Source organism: Lotus japonicus, chromosome 2 (genome assembly GCF_012489685.1).
Source record: "Lotus japonicus ecotype B-129 chromosome 2, LjGifu_v1.2".
In the NCBI taxonomy this organism is placed as follows: domain Eukaryota; kingdom Viridiplantae; phylum Streptophyta; class Magnoliopsida; order Fabales; family Fabaceae; genus Lotus; species Lotus japonicus.
Genome location: NC_080042.1, coordinates 65,720,425 through 65,740,976, shown reverse-complemented (window position 1 = coordinate 65,740,976; position 20,552 = coordinate 65,720,425). Strand labels below are relative to the sequence as shown.

The window sequence follows — 20,552 nt, the reverse complement described above, 5'->3', positions numbered from 1 at the left end:
TTACTTCTTATTTTTTAGTTAAGAACTAAGAATTGAGTTCTTAACCATTGAAGATTCTGACATTGAGTTTTTAGTTCTTAAAAATAAGAACTCAGCTCTTATATAAAGAATTTTGGGTTCATTTACTGTACACAACTTTTTCTTTGTGCAAGGTTACACAACCCTAGAAAAACCTTCTATAGCAGGTGTTTCAGGTCTTTTTCATTTAAAAATAAATATAAATGAATTTTGAATTTTAGCCCATATGTAACATAAATCATGATTTTCACCCTATACTTCATATAATTCATTCTTTCCCTTGTCATTTATGAAATCCACAATTGGCCCTGGACACATGAGATATAATTTTAGATAGGATTATCATTGAGATAGAATAGGGTTCCATAGAATAGAACGAACAAGCTTGGTCGAACATGGTTCTGGTCAATATCTGAAGAAGGTTTGGCGTGTTTGTGACCCGATCTGTAGAACTCTCTGCGTTTTTCTAGCCCCGATTTTGGACCCGAATTTCGACCTAATTTTGTGCAGCAGGTTCTGCCATGGTGTTTCTGAACTTGATTTGAAGGTTGGGCCATCCCCAACCCGGTTCACATTCATCTAGGTGCAGAATCATGCACTAGAGAAGAAATCAGAGAAGAACCAGTTTCAAACCAGAGAAGAGATTTGCGGAATTTGGTTGTGATGAACGTGAACCGATCGCAGCAACAGATCCAATTCGCACCAACAAGAATCAGCATCAACAACCCCCAAAGCCCCAAATTCGCACCAACAAGAACCCAACCCCCAACCCAATTTCGCATAACCAGAATTCGAATTCCTTAAATTTGCACCAACAGATCGAAGCCAGAAGAGAAGGGCGAAGAGAACCGTGACCCATGGAGGACGAAGCTAACAGATGGTCCCTATACTGCGAGATGCACGATGACAGAGGGGAAGAGGGGGATGGGGAATTAGAAACGATGACAGTGGTAAAATTTCCCGTGGGTAAAACATGTTAATAACAATATATTTGGGGAATTTTTATATTTTAAGAAACTAATGGGACTAGAACATAATTTACTAAAATAAAAAAAATCAAAATGAAATAACCTGGAGGGAACCTGCTATAGAAGGTTTTTCTAGGGTTGTGTAACCTTACACAAAAAAAAGTTGTGTATAGTAAATGAACCCAAGAGTTTTACTTTTTGAGTTCTTAGCATAAAAAATTATTTTTTCTCTCTCATCCAAATTACTTTATTACTTTATGAGTTTTGTTTTATTACTTTTCTGAAAATAAAAAGTATAAATATGATTGGTGAGACCAAATGAATAGTGTAAGAACTAAAAACTACTAACTCATGGTTGGAGCAAAATTGCTTGAGAGTTGCTTAAGCACATGTGGCAATACAGATCCACATGAATAATGCTAAGAACTAAGAATTAAGAATTAGCATTGGAGATGCTCTAAGTTACAATTGAAGAAAATATTAGTGAGGGAAAAGAACAAAAGCAGAAGACAAAAACAAGGCAAAGAGAAAGAAAACTTAATTAGATTTTGCTTAACTGAAGAAACAACTCAAACAAGGCAAAGAGAAAGAAAGAAACAAGATATTTTGCTTAATTGGTGCAACATTTAGAACTTCTCTATTTTCTATGTAGCTCTTCACTTTCTTATGTATGGCTTTTTATGGATATTTAAAATTTCATGAGTTCAAACTCGAACTTATTGGTTCAATTCTCTTTTTCTTCTTACTTGATCTAATTACATGAGATCGAATTTGTAGTGCTTGTGTTTTGTTGGGAAAAAAAAGTGATATTCCCTCCGGTCCTTTTTATAAGAACACTTTGAAATATTTTTTTGTCCTTTTTATAAGAAAACTCTTTAAATTTATACAAAATTTAATTTGTACCGTTATTAAATAAGCTCAAATAATCCATTCTAATGCAAGTGCATTAGTTAGAGAGACCTATTCCCCCTGGAAAAATTTAAAGGAAAATTGCAAGCACACAAGAATAGTGGTAATTAGCATGATTATTCTTTTGAAGAGAAAAATACACCATTGAAATTAAACATAGTGGTTGATTGATAATTAAAAGAAACAAGAATAATAATGATAGAGGTTAATATTCAAGGGGTTAGTTTTGGAATAAAATAAAAAAATTAGAATTATTAAAAAAGAAAAATTAGCTTCTTGGTCTGTGTGATTTTTTCAAAGCGTTTCTTATAAAAAAGATCGGAGGAAGTAAAAATTATGCACACCAAGTGTTTGTAAAAAGTTCATTTTTAAGTTTTAGCCTTCAACAGATGGGTTTTTACTGTCGTTGGACTGCTGCTTCTTTCTTATTTTGTTTTTTGCTTTAATTTACTTACAAATTATATTTCTTTAAATCTTAGTTTCATTCTGAAATTTCTACCTCCACCCCTAATTGAGGGGATATTTTCCATACAAAGATAAAAATACATGTAACACAAAGTACAGAACACATTTTCTATCAAAACTTGATGAAAAATGCTCTATGTTCAACGTCGGCTTTTGTCCCCAATTGTCAAAATTGCGTTATGAACCGAAATTGCAAGGTGTTCATGACAAGAATTTGCTCCTCCTGATACTGTTGACAATTGTGATTACCCTTTGCCAATCCTTGACTTTAAGAAGGTATTCATCAATGCAGATTCAACCTACACGCTTTGCCTTAGTCCAGTTATTGGATTGTCTCCTTATGACACTTGGGAAAATTGGAATGAACTGCAAGCTTATGAGGACAAGTTTGATTTTGATGGCAAAAGTACACTTATATCTAACGTGTGTTTGAATGGATATACTTGTAATCCACATTATCACAGGTTTAGTGTAAGTAAATACATTTTTTTAAAAGAATAAAAGAGTCTGATTGGAAGAATTAAAAAAAAATTCTTCCTCAAAGTACACTCACTACCGGCAACCACTAGGTCGAAAGTCAATAGTTTCTTTCAATAAATATTTCTTTATATGCACCGCTCTGAAATTGAATCTGGTACTAAATACTTAAAAAGCAAGCACAAACTTTACATCCAATCAAACTCTAATACAAGAGTCAAGGCCGGACTCTAGCATTATGGTAGGTCCTGCCAAACCCAAAGAATGTCTGATAGGATTTTTTTACTAGTATTTTATGGACAATCTTGATCTTGAATATCACATCTTATTGTCTTGAGAATCTTTTCAATTATTTTTAAAAGTCAGCCAAATATTCCATAGCAATAATGTTCATTATTTTAAAGATATTGTCTGCATTCTGTTGGAGTTTAACTTGAAGGTACAAAGTTTCCAAAAAAAAGACACTTGAAGGGACACTGTAGAATTGGGATACGTTAAAAATGAAAAAAAATTGATCATTTCATCACTATTAAATTCATGCATGAACTAAATTTTTAATCATATTGTATCAATTATTCATAATAAAAAGGCTTAATTCCACTTTGGGCCCCTAATGTTTCATAAATGTGCGATATGCACCCCTGTGTATAAAGCGTGCGGTCAAGGTCCCTGACGTTTCTAAAACGTACGATTAACGCCCTTCCGTCCAAATCCGTTTGGTTCCTCACTTGACCAAACGGAAAATGCTGACGTGACATTATTTAATTAATTAAAAATTCATTTTTCAAATAAAATTATTTCAAAACATAAAAATAAAAATTATTTCAAAGCAAAAATTTATCCAGAAGCTTCACTTCATCTTCAACCTCTAACTCATCTTCTTCAACTTCCCAACAAAAAACTCAAACCCAAATAAAATCCCCAATCAACACCCAACCAACCTGCAACCTCCTCCCTCTCCCACCCACCTGCAATCACCACCCTAACCTCACCCCAATCAATCTGCAACCCTATTATCCATCATCTTCAACCTCCAGACCCCACCACCATCTTCAGCCTTCAGCCTCCAGGCCCCCACTCCCACGCCACCACCTCTCCAATGCCACCGCACTCTTCTTCTTCCATTTCACCACCGCACCACCACCCAAATCGCCCCTATAGCCTATAGGGATCCAAATCACCCTCTCAAAACCCCTTCCCTGCGAAACCCAGATGATCAAATCCAAGTTCAAGTTCCTAAATATTTTAACTTAGATCTGGTGACAAAATCTCCCTTAGGTACCTGCGGTTTTTGAAGAATGAGGTGAGAGAAATCGAGATCTAGTGCGATCTGGTGTTACCGGTGTAGTGGCCATGACCGAATTTGATCTGCAAAGATTTGAAGGTGTGGTGCTCACGGTGGCTGTGGATGTTTGTTAGATCTGTGCTGGTTGTGTTTGTGAGTATGTGGTGTTATTTTTATCCTCTTTTCTTCAATTTTTCTCTTTCTCTTCTTTTGATGCCGTCCCACGAAGCTTCAAATACAAAGGAGAAGGAAAAAAAAAACTTATGTCTACAAGAGAAAGAACCAGCACCGCCGCATGGAAAATTGAATTGAACATGGGTATTTCAAATTTTCATGTTCTGGATTTTTGTGTGTTTGATGGTAAATGTTAGGTGAGAAGGGTATGAGGCTTCTGCAATCTGCAAACTTGGAGGAGCTTGTTACATCATATTTTCTTGAGATCAAAGAAAAAAAATTATAAGAAAATAATATTACACGTTTTAATATTTTATTATATTTTATTAGAAAAATGAATTTTTTATGAAATTAAATAAGTGCCACATCAGCATTCCGTTTGGTCAACAGACGGAACCTAACGGAAGGGCGTTAATCGCACGTTTTAGAAATGTCAGGGACCTTGACCGCACGTTTTATACACGGGGGGTGCAGATCGCACATTTATGAAACATCAGGGGCCCAAACTGGAATTAAGTCTAATAAAAACTAGATGTGGAAGCGGGATAATTCATTAATTGATGATGATTAAAGGATAAAGGGCAAAATTGAATTTGGGATAGAAGGATGATCTTCCAGATTGTCATTATATTAAACTCCCAAATATTCTCTAAAATAGGGAACATATATGTTTTTATGACAATGAGTTTTGCGGACCATAACCCTTACTTATAAACTTTAATTAAGTTGTGGTAATTTCAGTTCAACCACTTATAATAAATTAAAATACCCCATTTGCCACAACACAATAATTTTCATGGCAATTATACTCTTTAATCCTTAATACTTTAATTCTAAGTTTTTTTTAAAGGAACTCATAAAATATATTAAGTAGAACGAGGCATAAAAGCCATAACATCAGTGTCCACAAGCGGAATAACCTCAGGCGGAGCTTCTTTTATCCAGACAAGCCATGGATAAGAGGGAGCATGCCGAGCAAGGTAATCAGCGACCGCATTCCCATTACGGCGTACAAAAGAAATAGAAACCGAAATAAAATGAGAAGCTAGTCTATGACAATCTGCTAAAATTGAAAACAAATAAGAGTCACCTGGAGAGGAACATTCCCAGCCATTGTAGACTTGAAGGCTATCCGTTTCTAAGAACACGTTCATGAAACCAAGATCTCTCACCATAACCATGGATCATCGCATTCCCTGTGCCTCTGTCAGCGTCGCGGACATGGCTGGAGCAGTGTGGGAAGCTGCTGCCGCAAGGACTTCACCTAAGTAATTTTGTGCCACCATGTCATAGCTGGCGCCCTCCCCCTCACGGTATGAAGCGTCCACATTAATCTTGACTGTCCCTTGCCGTGGACGTGACCAAGAAGAAGTTGGTTCCCTCCTTCCATGAAGCACCGTCGCCGGACTTGGTTGAGGAGCCTCCATCAACAAAGCAACGCGCTGCAACAAGCCATCCAAGGAGACCTGCCGTCCTTTGAAAATCAACGAATTCCAAGCCTCCCAAAGAGCATACAACCAGGTCTGGAAGACAGCTACAAACTCCTCCTCTGTTGTAGATAGAAAAGCCACGACCAACTCATGCATGGAGGAGAAAGAGTCCACCCGAATAGCCAGCGGTGATGCAAACCACAGGGGCTGGACCGCCGGGCACCTCACCAAAACATGATCATTTGTCTCAGCCTCTGACCCACAAAACGAGCACGCCTCATCCACATCCACATCACGATGCTTAATGCTGCAATGAACCGAGAGCACACCTTTGATCGCTCGCCACACTAAGTCTTTACATCTAGGCAACACACTAGACCTCCAAAAACATTATGCAGGCAGCAAATTAACACCACAAGATGAAGCCTTTTATCCCAAACAGATTTTTTTTTTACTAAAAGAAAATCGAAGTAACTTCTTTGTACAATATATATGAGTAACTATGATACTCAATTACATCTATTTTTTAATTTTTCCCAAAGCATCACAGGTAGATTAAAGCCTAAACCATGACACTTATAAATTAAGGGAATCAATGTCTAGAGAGCATTACAATAAAGCTTCACAAACGTACATCCACTGCAGAACAAACTAGCCAGCTCTAAACTACTTTAACAAAACAAACCCAAATAAAAACGGGAAAACCACACATAAACCCCAAACAAATCCAACCTCCAAAAGCATGATCTACTGCAAATAAAGCAAAAATTTGATATTGAAATTTTGATGTGACCTTGTTGGCTCTGTTCAAACTGCATAAATTCATATCTGCTACAAGGCCTTCAACAACAAAGGTTTACAACACCTCTAAATATATAGGGGACCAAGACAAGCAGAAGATTGGATTTGGATGAAAGGAGAGTTGTAGTCATGGAGGAGGTGTCGTTAAGGATGATGATGTCCAAACCATCACGACAGACAAGCAATGAGGGAAGAGGAAATGGTGGTGAAGGTTGCGACACGACAGCAGAATGGCGGCAGTGGCCAGAACAAGGTGGAGGCAATGACAATGTGTTGTAGGGAACTAAAGGTTACAGTAGATAAGGGGAAGTTCCACAATAAAAAAAAAGAGCTGAAAAACACATTTATTGAGTAACAAAGTTACCTAATGTAATAACGAACTCACCTATTATGGGAGAAATATCTACCTAATAGAAGTAAAGACCTCCCTAGAGGAAATGAACCCTAATGAGGAGGAGACCCCATAAGGGGAGGAGGTGGTTGTGTAGCTTCAAACTTGTACCCTTTTTTTAGATAAGCCAAATTTTATTGATAGAGAAGCAAGGGGTACTTCAACCCACAACAAATACAACACAAAAAAGAAAAAAACCTAAAACAAGCTAACAGAACAAAAGGCACATAAAGAAATAACAAAGTAACACAAGCAAAAACCAACTAACGTGCATAGCAGCACCTGCACCCAACTACCAATACCCATTCTCAAAAGTCATTCTCAATCTCATACAAGAACCACGACCAACAAGAAAAAGAAAGCACTCCAACGACCCAACAAACACACATCAACGGCTGCAACACTGAAATTGGTACGACCAACAAATTCAAATCAGACTTCACGACAAGGAACATCAACCAGCCCCACAACTACAAAGCCTACAAACACACCGGTGGCTGAGAAAACCATTCAAAGAAGGAGTAAGCAAATTCACTGAATTTGGATTTAATTCAATGCCACGAACGCCATCTCACCAAGTCCATAATGCAAGAGACATCTGCCACAACATTTCGAAACACAACCTCATTCCTAGCCATCCATAGCGACCAAACCACTGCCAACCAAATTGAATGAGCACCTCGACGCTGGTTGTTACTCCAACCCAGACTAAACTGAAGAAAGTGCTCCTTTGAAGTAGCCAGTAACACAATTTGCACGCTAAGCCATCGATAACAGGCCAACCAAACGTCCATGGACAACGAGCAAGAGAACAACAAATGAGATGTAGACTCAGAAACCAGATTGCAAAATTTGCACAACACCTCATTCTGTGACCGAATTATCTGGCGCCTCCACAAATTCTCCTTACTGGGGATCCTATCCAACAAAACCCGCCAAGCAAAAGCCTTCGCACTTGAGGAAGCAAAACACTGCCACACACAACAGAAAATAGGAACAACTACAAAGTTCTCAAGCACCTGCAAAAACCGATAGAAAGAGTTAACGGAAAAAATCCCTTAACACCATTTATCCGACACACCCTCCGCAATATGAACCCATCCAACATCATCAAGCACGGGTTGTAACCACTGCCATTCCCTTCCAATAAGAGGCCAGCTTCTCCAAGAGAACTTCCACTGCCAAACACCATGGTTCCACACCCGACAACCAATAATAAAAGCATGCTTCAACCTAGAAAGGTTATACAACCTATGATACTTCTTAGAAAGAGCCATAGAACCAACCCAAATATCATGCCAAAACTCAGTAGCATTTCCACCCTAGCCGATTTCTGCACACCAAACTCGAACCAATCCCCATCCTCATCACAACATGAAGAATTCACATCCTGCCACCACGAGGATTCTCTCCACTCCCTTCCCCATATACTTGGCTTTAATAACCTGACACCAAAAACTATTAGGCTCAACAAGGAACCTCCACTTCCATTTACCAAGCAAGGATTTATTAAAAACAGAGTAGAGCTTAAAAAAAGGGGACAATAGCAATCCACGTGTGGTCCTTTACTCATACCCGATCATTCACTTTTTTTTCCGACCCAATTGTCACTTGTTTGTTTTTTTTCAAAACCCAATTATCAATTTTTTCCAATAATCATCCTGAAAGCGTGAAGGCTATGGTATCACCCATAAAAATGGGGACACCGGTGTCCACCAAAATTTTGACGTGAGATTACAAATTTATCCCTTAAGTATTGTGGCGGTTTTCAACCTCCAGTAGTTGGCTGCAAAAAATTTTGTCAACTTAGTTTTTCTTTCCTTCTCCCTTCGTTTGGGTTCATCTTTCTTCTGAATCAAAACATAAAACTCAACAATATCATTTAACATAACTAAATAGGAGAGTGATTGAAACCAAAGCCACCTATGGAAAAATTAAAATCGACAAAAATAAAACCCAGAACTAGAACCCATACAACATTGAAAATGAGGTTTAGGCCTACAAATTCTAAGGAAGTCATCATCACACAACTTGCTGAAGTTTTCAATATCATAGAGAAGAAACCATATAATATACCAGAATAGGTGCCCCATAGCAACATGATTTTAATTAACCTCAAGTATCAAGATTCATAATGGTGCGATTTAAAAGTAAAATCAACGATTTTGACAAATGTTGAGATAAACAATTACTTGAATGATATGCAATCACATTAAAAAGTGCTGCTCTGAAACTGTTTCCAAATCACATGTACATTATCAAACCTTCTAAAATGACACAACCATAAAGAAAAACAGATCTTGGTAGTACCTAAGAAGATGACAATTGCAAAATAGATGAAAATGACACCATCCAAAAACAGATATGGATCAATAGATCTTGTAGTTTCTAGATCTGAATATTACAAAATAAGGCAAGAGGAGATCGCGAGGAATGTAGCATTCGGTGAGGAATACTTGAGCGAAACCGCAACGGCCGCCGAGGATCTTCGATCGGTGGCGAGTAGCGTTCGACTGGAGCCTCACACGGTGCAGCAGCGGTGAAGGAGGGACTTGATGTGTGTGGGGATTTGGTGAGATTTTTGGACTCGATCAAAGGGGTGCGGGGTGGGGTCGCGGGGGTGGCTGCGTCGTCGGTGGAAAAGGACCAGGCTTGGGTGGAGGAGGAAGAAGGTGGCTGTGGAGGTTGGAAGGAAGAGTTTTTTTTTTTTAAGTGAAGAAGAATTAGGGTTTGAAATGGGTATTTTGGTAACTTTATTAACTCAATCTGAACCATTCAATTTTTTTAATATTATATCAATGGTGGTAATTAAAGAGGTATTGGGTGTCCCCCTTTTTATAAAAGTTTTTTTGATGAGGGCACCGGTGGAACCAAAAAAATGATGACACTGTAGTCTTCACCTCCTGAAAGTCGGTCGACATTTATTTTTGCTTCTCTATAGACAGGTGTCAGTGTCAGGTAATCTTAACTTCAAAAATGCACATTTTTGCATTTTCTTTCATAAACATTCTTTCACACTTAATCTTAACTTTATCCATATAATCTTTGTAAGATATTATGGGGATTCAATCCTGTATCAACTTTATCACAGCTAGACAGGTGTCACGTAATTTCTGTGTTCACACCCCTTCAACCTGACACAAAAATCTAAAGAGTAAAGTACACTCACCCCCCTCAAGTTTTGTTAGAATAACACTCCACCCCATTCTTATCTAAAATCTACACCCCACCCCATTTTATATAGAGGCAAATTTAGTGACGAAAAATATTCTTCATTAATAATTAGTTATTATTTAAATTGTTAATCAATAATTTTAAAAAATATTTTCAATATAATCCAATAAATATAAAAATGAAAACATCACAGTCCTCCTCATTCTCTCAATCGCGTTCTTCCTCCGTAAATTCACAATGCAAATTCTGCAATAGCACACATGACTGGTTGACAAACCATATCTCGAACATAGTGAAACATGCTTGTGTTTTCATATTTGGTAATAATTCAATTTTAATCAAAATAATATATTTATACCTCCAATTTTTAAAATTGGATTGTAGACCCAAAAAGCAACACAAATGGGTGAAGAAAATAGAGAAACAAAATTAAGAAATATGAAGTGGACCGGAGGTTAATAGAACCCAACGATGCGGTGGAGCACCGTTTTTAACAAAATCCAACAACATCTTAAACCAACAAAGCGTTCGCTCACAACTTAAAGGGGTGAAGTTCACAACAAGTAGTTGAACAAGTGGCTTTGGGGATGTGCGATTCACGTTCTGGGGTTCAGGTCGCAACAAAACTTTGAGGCATGGTGGTGCCATGGGGTTTCACATTCTGGGATGGTTGTCGTCGTGTTAAATGGAGCAAAGGTTTGGTGGTGACCATTTGTGGTGAGAAATATGATTTGGAGATAGATGAGACGTGGACTTAACAGACAGAGTTGATGATTTTTTAAAATTTAATTCAGTAAAATTATTTTCATAAATTGATGTATGATAGTGTATATGCATTTAATTTATTTAAATTTTAACTAATTAGTAATTATTTTTTATTAGTGAGGAATTTGTTTTCGTCACTAAATTTTGCCTTTATAAAAAATGGGGTGGAGTGTAGATTTTAAAAAACAATGGGGTGGAGTGTCATTCTTGCAAACCTTGAGGGGGGTGAGTGTATTTTACTCAAATCTAAACAAACTCATTCATCCATTCATTACCATGCTAGCTTTAAACCTGTGTGGTGGTGATCGAGGCTTCTCATCCATCAAATCACTTCCACGTTTACTTTGCATGTCGACAGCGTCGTGTCCTCCAAAATCCAATGCCACCGACGGTTTTCATGAAATCAGAAACCACCAACACGTGTCCTCATACGTGGCAGCTTCAACACAAACGCCACTTGGTACGTGTCAGAGATTCACAAACCAAACCGAGTGCTCCATAACCAGATTTTCACCCTCCATTTCCCTATATAAACACCATGTATCAACTTCTCTTCCATCATCCAAAGCAGTTTCAAATCATATTCTGAACATTCAAAAACTTCTCAGTAACCAACTTCACTTTTCGATTGTGCATTCTCTTTAGGAAACAATGGCGCATTTTCAAGAGCAGTATGGTGATCAAGCCCGCAAGGTTGATGAGTATGGAAACCCAGTGAGTAGCCCAGTTGACCAATACGGCAACCCTGTTCATCAGAGTGGTCACACCGGTACCGGTGGTGGCTATACCGCTGACACCGGGAGACACCATGGAACTACCGGTGTTGGCGGCACTGGGTACGGAACCACTGGTGGAGACACAGGAACAGGGTATGGAACTGGTGGTGAAACAGGGTATGGAACTACTGGCGGCGGTGGCACTGGAACCGGTGGTGGTACAGGGTATAGTACTGGTGGCCATGAAACAGGGTATGGAACCACCGGTAGCGGCGGTGGCACAGGCGTAATGGACAAGATCAAGGAGAAGCTTCCTGGTACCGGTGGAACCACCGGCACTCATGGGTATGGTAGTGGTGCTGGCACAGGATATGGACACACTGGTGGCACAGGAACAGGGTATGGAACTGGTGCTGGAACAGAGTATGGAACCACCGGTGGTGGCGGGGGGCAAGGAGTTATGGATAAGGTCAAGGAGAAGCTTCCCGGTACCGGTGGAACCACCGGAACTCATGGTCATGGAACCACCGGAACTCATGGTCATGGAACCACCGGCACAGGAACAGGGTATGGAACTGGTGGTCATGGAACAGACTATGGAACTACCGGCACTCATGGTCATGGAACCACCGGCACAGGAACAGGGTATGGAACTGGTGGTCATGGAACAGAGTATGGAACCACTGGTACCGGTGGCGGTGGTGGAGTAATGGATAAGATCAAGGAAAAGCTTCCTTGTGCCGGCTCCACCGCCACTCATGAGTATGGCAGTGGTGGGACCACCGGCACTACCACTACCACTACTGGTCACCATGGAGAGCAGCATCATGAGAAGAAAGGGATAATGGATAAGATCAAGGAGAAGCTTCCTGGCACTGGAAACCATTAGAATGGATTGATGCAAAGATAGTATGCTGTTGCTGCTTCTGAAATGAATAATTTGCCTCATACATTATGTAACATGAGATGTATCTTATGCAGTGTTCAATAGATAGATGAATAAATGTGTGTTGTGTTGTGTGTAATAGGGTATAGGGACATGTAAAGCTTTGGGGTACTCTCAGTTTGGGGGGTACTTCTCTTGGTTATTTGTAAGTTAAATACAGTTTATGTTATGTTCTGTATTTGCAGCAAGCCTTTCTTTCTCTTTATTTTTCCTTGTTAAATTCTTAAGCTCTGCTTTTGTAACATTCAACCCAGCCATATTTTCAAGGCCTAGTACATGATACAAAATCAGGGATTTACAATTTCTGTTTCTAACATAACCCAATTCCCTACTAGGTAACTTCTTCAGGCCTAAAGTCTGAGAAAGAGTATACACATGAAAATCATTGAAGTTAACAAAATCTATCCTTTGACCAATAACCAAACACAGAGACATGAACACTTAAATTATGAGATTTATTGCAATAATCAGTTAGAGAAGTTATAATTCTTTGAATAATACATCAAAATGTGCAATTCACATACCACAATTTGAGGTTGTGGCAGTTTTTCTATCAAACAAGACACGTTCCCATTTGATTCCTGGTGGCTAGAAGAGTCCAATTATTATTCATTGGTTTCTGGTCTTGTTCTTCTTCTTCCATTTCAGAATTGTTATCTTCGCTCAAGTCCTGTATCTCCAAGATCTCAACTCTACGATTAGTCTTTTTCTTTATCTTGATTGCAACATCCTGTGGGATAAACCTGCCACACACAATTACCCTGGTCTGGTTCTTCTCTAGGAAATGGCTCTCCAACTCTAACAAAACAACAAATTAACGAAGCTACAATTAATGTAATACTCAATTACAATATTACAAAGAATGATGAGTTGATGACTAATGTCTAAGTCTAACCTGACATGTCAAGAAGGGCTCTCTTCACTTTTCTGTAACAACCATTGCAATCAATATTGATCCTCATCACCATACAGAAGTACTATAACAAAAGGAACCAAAAAATGATTCAGAATGGTATGCATGAATAGCTTGAGAAACAGAGAAAATCTGATTAATTAGATATTTTGCCTTCACTGTCATGAAATCAATTGAAGTGAGACAGTGAGAAACCAAGATCACAGAGATAAAGTCACAGATGTTTGAAAATCCAAAAGGGTGTGCATGAATGAGCAAGGTAAAGAAAAGTTGATCATAAAACTTAAAAGGCAAGAAGAAAAATTTGAAAGCTATAAAGGGTTTATAATGAGCTGGTTAGCATTTTAGTTTGATGAAATTGATTCTCCTATTTAATTTCAGAACCTGATTCTATTTTAATCAAGGTATGCTTAAGAAGGCAATGTAGCGTAGTTCCTCACATTATTCTCGGCTTCTTTGTTCCTATTATGCGCATGCCACAACATGAATAAACAAAGAGCATACCTTCTTTTAAAAAGGCCATAAAGAGTTAAAGATCTTTCTTCCGCAACAAGGGGATGAAGTATATACAACTCGTGCCATGCATTTCCATTTTCCCACTTTCATTTTTAACATTTATTTGACACTTGTTTGTTTGTATCTCTTTCTATACTTCTGTTGTAATAGTGTCAGAAAAACATATACGGTCACTCGCGACATACTTCAGACATATAAACGTATGACGGTTTAAACAAATTATAAAGTTTTAAAAAATAGTTAGTCTAACAACACTATAATGATCACACAAAAGTTGGGAGATTTTATTAGTGGAAGTTCAAAATCTCCACCAAACGTTTTTTCTTTTTATATTTTGCGTTTAACAACGTCATTAAACGTGGTTCAAAAACACGAGATTTTATGAATCATTACTTTTTTGTTGGTTTTCATCAAATATTATCATCTAGATGCAATGATGCAAGATAAAGGATGGAGGGCAGTTGGGCGTGGTGTAGTTAGGCATGATTTTTTGAGTTCCTCCTCCGTTGCTTTTTTTTTTTACCTTGTATGTCAAGTTATACCGGAGATGTCTGAACTGGCCAAAAGATTGGGGTGTGTTACCTTTCGGGAATAAGATAATGAAGGTATGGTTGAGACTCCTCCAAATACGTTGTTGTGATGGCATTTTGCACCATTGACACTCAACTTCTTTCCACTACTTCCCAGCACTTCTGGTGTAAGATAGACTTAAAATTGTCATACTAGGGGTTGTCTTTAAAGGCTCCCATGGAAGAGAGACTACCTTTCTAACTTAACGTCTGGGGAACTGTTGTGAAAAAGTTTGAGCATGTCGTTAAGCCAACGTTATCGAGTCATGCTAGTATCGAAAGGTATCATTTAGCCATGTTAAGTGTTAAGGAGTCTGAGCATATCGTTAAGCCAATATCTTTGCTGGCAAGTTAGGCAAAGATGTTGCAGTTTCAGTTGACAAGACAATGGACTAGAGAAAAAGAAGATTGAGACTTGGGAGCTTTCTGAAGTCATAAACTAGGCTTGGAACTTAGTTTTCTTTTTTTTGGGAATCTTTAACTTACCAAGGCTTGCTTCCACGTAGCATTTCTATTTTGTGGGCTTCTTCCATGCCACTCCATTTTATATGAAGTCGGTGTCATCTTTACCTGGTTTACAAGTTGCCAATCATTTTAAGTTTTCTTATTCAAATGTTAATTGTGTATTGTTTTTCTTACCGTCCCTATACTTCAATTCGCAGGTCCTATACTTCCATTTTTAGTGCTTTAAAGATGGCACGGAAGAAGTTCCCTTTTCTTTTAAATATAAGTGAGCTTTTGGGCCGATCTGCAAGTCTGCATACGAAAACCTATTTAACGGCGGGATAAACGGTCCTACCCATGTAGGCTTGCATTTAAATGGAAAATATTGTTATTTTTTCAATAAATGACTTTTGAGAATCCACACTTGTGTTTTAACCTTTACGCGCGTCTAACTTGCGTACCTCTAGAGCAATACTTTGTAAGTATACTACCTAATTGTCAGCTTCTAAAATGTAATAAATTAATAATTTTTAGATTAATTTAAACAATGTAATGAAGTAATAGTATTCATTGTTATCATGATAAACTAAAATTAAAATACGAAAATTAAACAATATGTTTTATTTTATATCGTCGTATAATATTAATAACAACATCAAATATATAAATTAATGAGTTGACATAAAATGAATTTAAATTTTATTTTCACAGTCGAATTCATGTTTTATACCTCACTAATCGAACCATTCATGAGACTTATTTATATATGTTCACACTCCTGATTTAAATAAGCATATTTTGGATTCAAAAATCATGGTTAAATCTGAGAAAACTTAAAAGAAAAATAGTAATGAATTTTAAAATATTCAAATTTAAACATTTTATCAGAAATATAATGCAATATAAAAATCATGTATTCATCTTTACAAACAAGAAGTACATGTTTGATCAAACTCACACAACGAGCATGTAATGTAACAACTCACACAAAAGAATGACCAATTTTCTATTAGCAGGGCCGGACCTCAGCCTGTGCAAGCAGACCCACAGCCCAGTGCCTCAAAAAAGAAGGGGCCCCAAAAAAAATTCACATTAAACTTTCCCAAAAACTTAGTTATAATAATTAATGTTCAAGATGTTATTAATGACCTTAAGTGGTCTAGTGGTTAGTAACTGTTTATGTTGCTTTTATGTACTGAGTTTGAATCCCACCTTTTGGCTTTTGACATGTTATTTGTTAATTAATTTGAATTGAAAGAATTCAAAAATTAAAGCAAAAGGACGCATTAGCTTGGATTCGAACACGCGACCTCTAGGCGTGTTGCAAGAGGCCAGTTGCCAAACGAACCAACATAATGACTTTGATTATATTTCGAACATTAAATATATAAAGGTATCTGGAAGTTGTATCTCTAAGAGATATTTCTCTTTATTATGGGTCCATTATTATTATTTGCACAGGGCCTCCAAAATGTCGGAACCGGCCCTGTCTATTAGACACACCATCAACTATTTCTCTCCTCACACACATTTCACATAGAGTAATGATATATACACACCTCCTTATTTATACACTTCATTTCCACCTATTTTTATTTCTATCTCTCTCCTCTTATCATCTATCACATCTTATACTTTCTCTCTCTTACTTTTTCTTTTCTTCCTATCTCTCTCCTCCTTCACCTCTTTCCACCTCTATTTAGAGGTGTAGACAAATAATTATTGAAACATAATGGCTTCTTTGACCACTTTCACCATTGTTCCTCTCTCTCAAATTGTTCTCTTGCTGCTGTTTTCTTACCCACCCAACACACTTCCTCAGGATCCAATCTCCTCAAGCCCCACCATGGCCCAATGCACATCAAGCCTCCTACCTCTCATTCCTTGTGCACAATTTGTGCAGGGCACTGCTCCCTCTCCAGGGCCTCAATGTTGTGCCAACCTCAAGCAACTCTACATCCAAGAGCCACTTTGCCTTTGCCTCTTTCTCAATGATACCACCTTCACCTCTTTCCCCATCAACAAGACACTTGCTCTGCAACTTCCATCTCTTTGCGCGCTTCGAGTTTTTATCTCTGCATGTCCAGGTTACATAAACAGTCCCCTTTGATCTGAAAACACAGCCACCAACTCACATGTTTATTTTGTTCAAGAAGTTTGCCATGTGCCATTGTTTAAATCTTGTTTCTAAAGTCTAAAGACATCAGTTTTACCTTCTTTAGTCAAGTTATGTATGTATAATATTATATTAGTAATATACTTGATGAGTTTTATTGTATATTTAATTAGTTTTCACTACTAATGTTGTAGGGGAACAAGTGCAGGTGGCTCCAACTTCACCACATTCACAGTTTTCCTTTGGGACGAGGACCGACCCTACTATTGCTGGTATAAGATCACTACTTTCTCCATTCTTTATTAGCTTAGACCTTTATTTCTGCAATAACTTACTATGAGAAAACCCAGTTTCAAAGTGAATAGTGTTTATGAACTAAACCATACTAGTAGAAGAAAACACATGAGATTATAATATATTTTAACAATGGGAAGTGTCAACCTTCAGAGAGTTATGTTAGCTTTCTTATTAATTGCAAAGAATTATAATTATTCTTTGATAGTAACTTTCCTTAGTCAATGTCCTCTAAGTTGAATCAATCATGCTTTTGACTATCCTCTCTTTGCACTGAATTTGCAGCTTCTCCAGCATTTTCAGTGCCTCCAAGACCTAGAATGATGGGATTTGGGTTTGGAACAAGCAATGCCATTAACTTGAAGGCAAACAATGAATTAATTGTGTCTATCGCATTGTTGTTCACATTTGTGCTTTACTAGTTTCACTTGAAATCATAGGTTTAGTCTGTATAGAAATTGTATTAGACTATTAGTAGTAAGACTGGGTTAATAGAAATTTTAATAGTAGATTGTGTATTTCTCTTGAGTTTGTAAGTTGTGTTGTGCAACAAATAAAAAGTTTTCTTAATAAATGTTTGCTATTATAAAGCTTTGTTTTATTGACACTGCCGATGGCCTTCACATTTTCTTGTTTCAAACATTTAGGACTAAAGCAATACCATAAACTCCCCTTGAATTGTAAAAACACAATGTGATTAATCTACTAGTAATTTCTGCTAATTTTAAACCAAATGAAGTGCATAACAACGCATACTTGTACATGCAAACCACTATATCCATGTACCCAATATCACCTCAAGATATGTGTGTGTAAAAGACTTGATTTCAGTGTTCTCAGCTGTAACGACTAATGAAGAGCAGATGTCAACAGTCATTTGATCAGTCTCATGCAATTTTTTAAGATTCAAATAACACAAGAACCACCGTGAGTCCGTGAGGAACAACATTACATGTCTGTTTGGAAATCAACAAAATTCAACATCTTAATAGAATTGATTCTCAAATAGAGCTTAGAATGAAAAATTACTGTGTTGCTTCTAGTAATGAGGAATCAATTTGACCAATCTAATGCATATCCAAACATGTAATACATCTCCACATATTACAAGTTCAATTGGTTTGCCTCAGAATTGATACATTTTAAAAGGGTATATGTAAACAGAAGCATTGCCTTACAAATTGAGTGCAACTAACTTTGGATTCATTCACCTGGATTTATATGCTAAAATAAGGTGTGTCTGCAGTATCTACGGATGGTCTACTCCAAACTAGGAGCCACCTCTGTGGGATTGGACTCGAATACATCAGAGTCAGATGCATCGGGTTGTTCTAAAAGTTCTCTAGACTGAACAGATTCCTTGTATGCAGGAGTATCCTTAAAATCTGATGCTCCTTGATTATAATTTGCGGCACCAAACAAGCCAGCAAGTATCTGCGATCATGGTGAACAAAGAAACGATTCAAAAATCAACCTACATGTTCAAATAGTATGACTAGACAAGCCAGACTCTCCAGACAAACATTCCTTGGCATGAAAGTGAATACAAACATAAGAACTAAAAATAGGGACAAGGTCAAACAGAAAAATGAAAGTTTAAAGTGTTCAGAAAATAGAAACTAATCCAAAAATTCTCAAGGGAAACCTTTTAGGAGCAAAGCAATGGCTAGTTGGACAGTCAAACGTGGAAGCAATTGAAAGCAATGAAACAAGCAATGTTCAATGTGGGAGAAGACGTTCTTCAGAACTCCCTTATACCATTCATATAAATTCACTTAAGGCATAGCAATTCAAAGCACCAAGACAATGGTTAGGCAAATAACCCACAATAGACCTTCTCACAGATTACATTGATTACTAGAAATTCGTAAGGTATGATTCATAACATAACACTTCAAAATTTTGTAAGTAAATTAAAACTAGCTGAATCCACAATTTAAATTATAAGGAGCTATACTTCAGATTTTCATATAGTCCTGTCTAGTGCTAAGTGTTAAGTGTCCGTAGTAAGGAATCAAGAAATAAAAAATTTAAAACATATTTTAAAACTGCTTCAAAACAAAACCATCTGCAACTACATTTGACTTCTCTAAAGTTCCAGAATACATTTTATAAGATAAAGTACAAAATAGTTCTGATTGAGTTTGTCATACAATGTATCTACATAATAAACTATGAAGTTATTAAAATCTCAACCCTCAATTTTCTGAACCCCTAAAATACACTTCTCAATTTAGTGTGTGTTTGGTTGAATGATGGATACAAAAGCTAAAAAATTGCTTTGTCTAACAATTTAGTTGAGCTAAATATACACTTCTTTCCCACCCCCATCACTCAATTTGGAAGTCAATATACACTTCAACTCTGCTGGAATTAAATTTAGAACCTAAATTGCTTTATTTAAGCTAAACTGACTACTCTATTAAAGGAGCTAAATACTAGTTCACTGACCCATTTCTAGTTTTTTACACAGAAACAACAATAAAGGATTATTATCTTATTTATCCTTATCTACATGCAATTCTAATCCACATGTACCCAGAAAACCTTATAAGGAAATAATCATACACACAATTTAGCAACACAAAAAGTTGAAGCTAGAAAATAGCAAAATAGCAAGATGAAGATTCAGCTATACCGCAAAAACAACACCAGCAACCCACAGATACTCGCCCATCAAGCCAACTGTATCCCACTGGGGCCCTTCAAAGAAATCCACTTCACTGCCCGGAAGCGCCCGATCGGGGTACCCATCATTCCCTGTGCCGGCGCCAATCTCCGCCGTCCACTGCGGTTCCTGATCGGCGATGGTAGTGGTGGTTTCAGGTATGTTCAAGTCGGAGCGGCGGGGGCGGGAGAGCTTCTTGGCAGAGACCAAATGAAGGCTTCTTCTTGTTCGTGATGATGATGATGGGAGAGCGAGGTGGGAGAGAGGTGTGTACGGAGTGGCGGTGGTGGAGTTGCCGCAGAGGATTGCAGCACCGCCACTAGAAGCGCCACTACCAGTGGCTGCTACGGTGAATGCCATTGGGGATGAGACTGCAGAGGAGAAGATGATGCAGTCTATGTGGATAACAAAAACAAAAATGTTTGAGGTTTGGATTGCATGATATGATTTTGTGTGCTCATAAGGATATTTTTATTATACATTCCTTGCTTTTTGGCTAAGTTTATGGGGAGG

At 37.6% G+C, this 20,552-nt stretch overlaps 4 protein-coding genes across 6 annotated transcripts; 2 read left to right on the top strand and 2 right to left on the bottom strand.

The window, feature by feature from the left end:
- Positions 1–11,397: 11,397 nt before the first annotated feature.
- Positions 11,398–12,697, top strand: LOC130738909 (cold shock protein CS66-like). Its single transcript, XM_057591084.1, has one exon. It carries the CDS (start codon positions 11,509–11,511, stop codon positions 12,460–12,462), a length of 954 nt encoding a protein of 317 aa, XP_057447067.1. The 5' UTR covers positions 11,398–11,508; the 3' UTR covers positions 12,463–12,697.
- A 256-nt stretch (positions 12,698–12,953) lies between these two features.
- Positions 12,954–13,943, bottom strand: LOC130738910 (heavy metal-associated isoprenylated plant protein 25-like). 3 transcript variants are annotated; one of them, XR_009019698.1, is made up of 3 exons: positions 13,817–13,881; positions 13,415–13,496; positions 12,954–13,317 (listed from the first exon to the last, which is right to left on the bottom strand). XR_009019698.1 is itself a non-coding variant. In XM_057591085.1 (3 exons), the coding sequence occupies exons 1-3, from the start codon at positions 13,915–13,917 to the stop codon at positions 13,073–13,075; spliced, it is 372 nt and encodes a 123-aa protein (XP_057447068.1). In that variant the 5' UTR covers positions 13,918–13,943; the 3' UTR covers positions 12,954–13,072. The 3 variants fall into 3 exon arrangements, 2 of the variants coding, with proteins under 2 accessions (XP_057447068.1, XP_057447069.1); XM_057591085.1 differs by having other exon boundaries at positions 13,873–13,943; XM_057591086.1 differs by lacking the exon at positions 13,817–13,881 and adding an exon at positions 13,586–13,800.
- Positions 13,944–16,064: 2,121 nt separating this feature from the next.
- Positions 16,065–18,025, top strand: LOC130738907 (non-specific lipid transfer protein GPI-anchored 10). Its single transcript, XM_057591081.1, has 3 exons — positions 16,065–17,048; positions 17,272–17,349; positions 17,657–18,025. Exons 1-3 carry the CDS (start codon positions 16,694–16,696, stop codon positions 17,791–17,793), a joined length of 570 nt encoding a protein of 189 aa, XP_057447064.1. The 5' UTR covers positions 16,065–16,693; the 3' UTR covers positions 17,794–18,025.
- Positions 18,026–18,408: 383 nt separating this feature from the next.
- Positions 18,409–20,552, bottom strand: LOC130738908 (uncharacterized). Its single transcript, XM_057591083.1, has 2 exons — positions 20,010–20,552; positions 18,409–18,805 (listed from the first exon to the last, which is right to left on the bottom strand). Exons 1-2 carry the CDS (start codon positions 20,397–20,399, stop codon positions 18,632–18,634), a joined length of 564 nt encoding a protein of 187 aa, XP_057447066.1. The 5' UTR covers positions 20,400–20,552; the 3' UTR covers positions 18,409–18,631.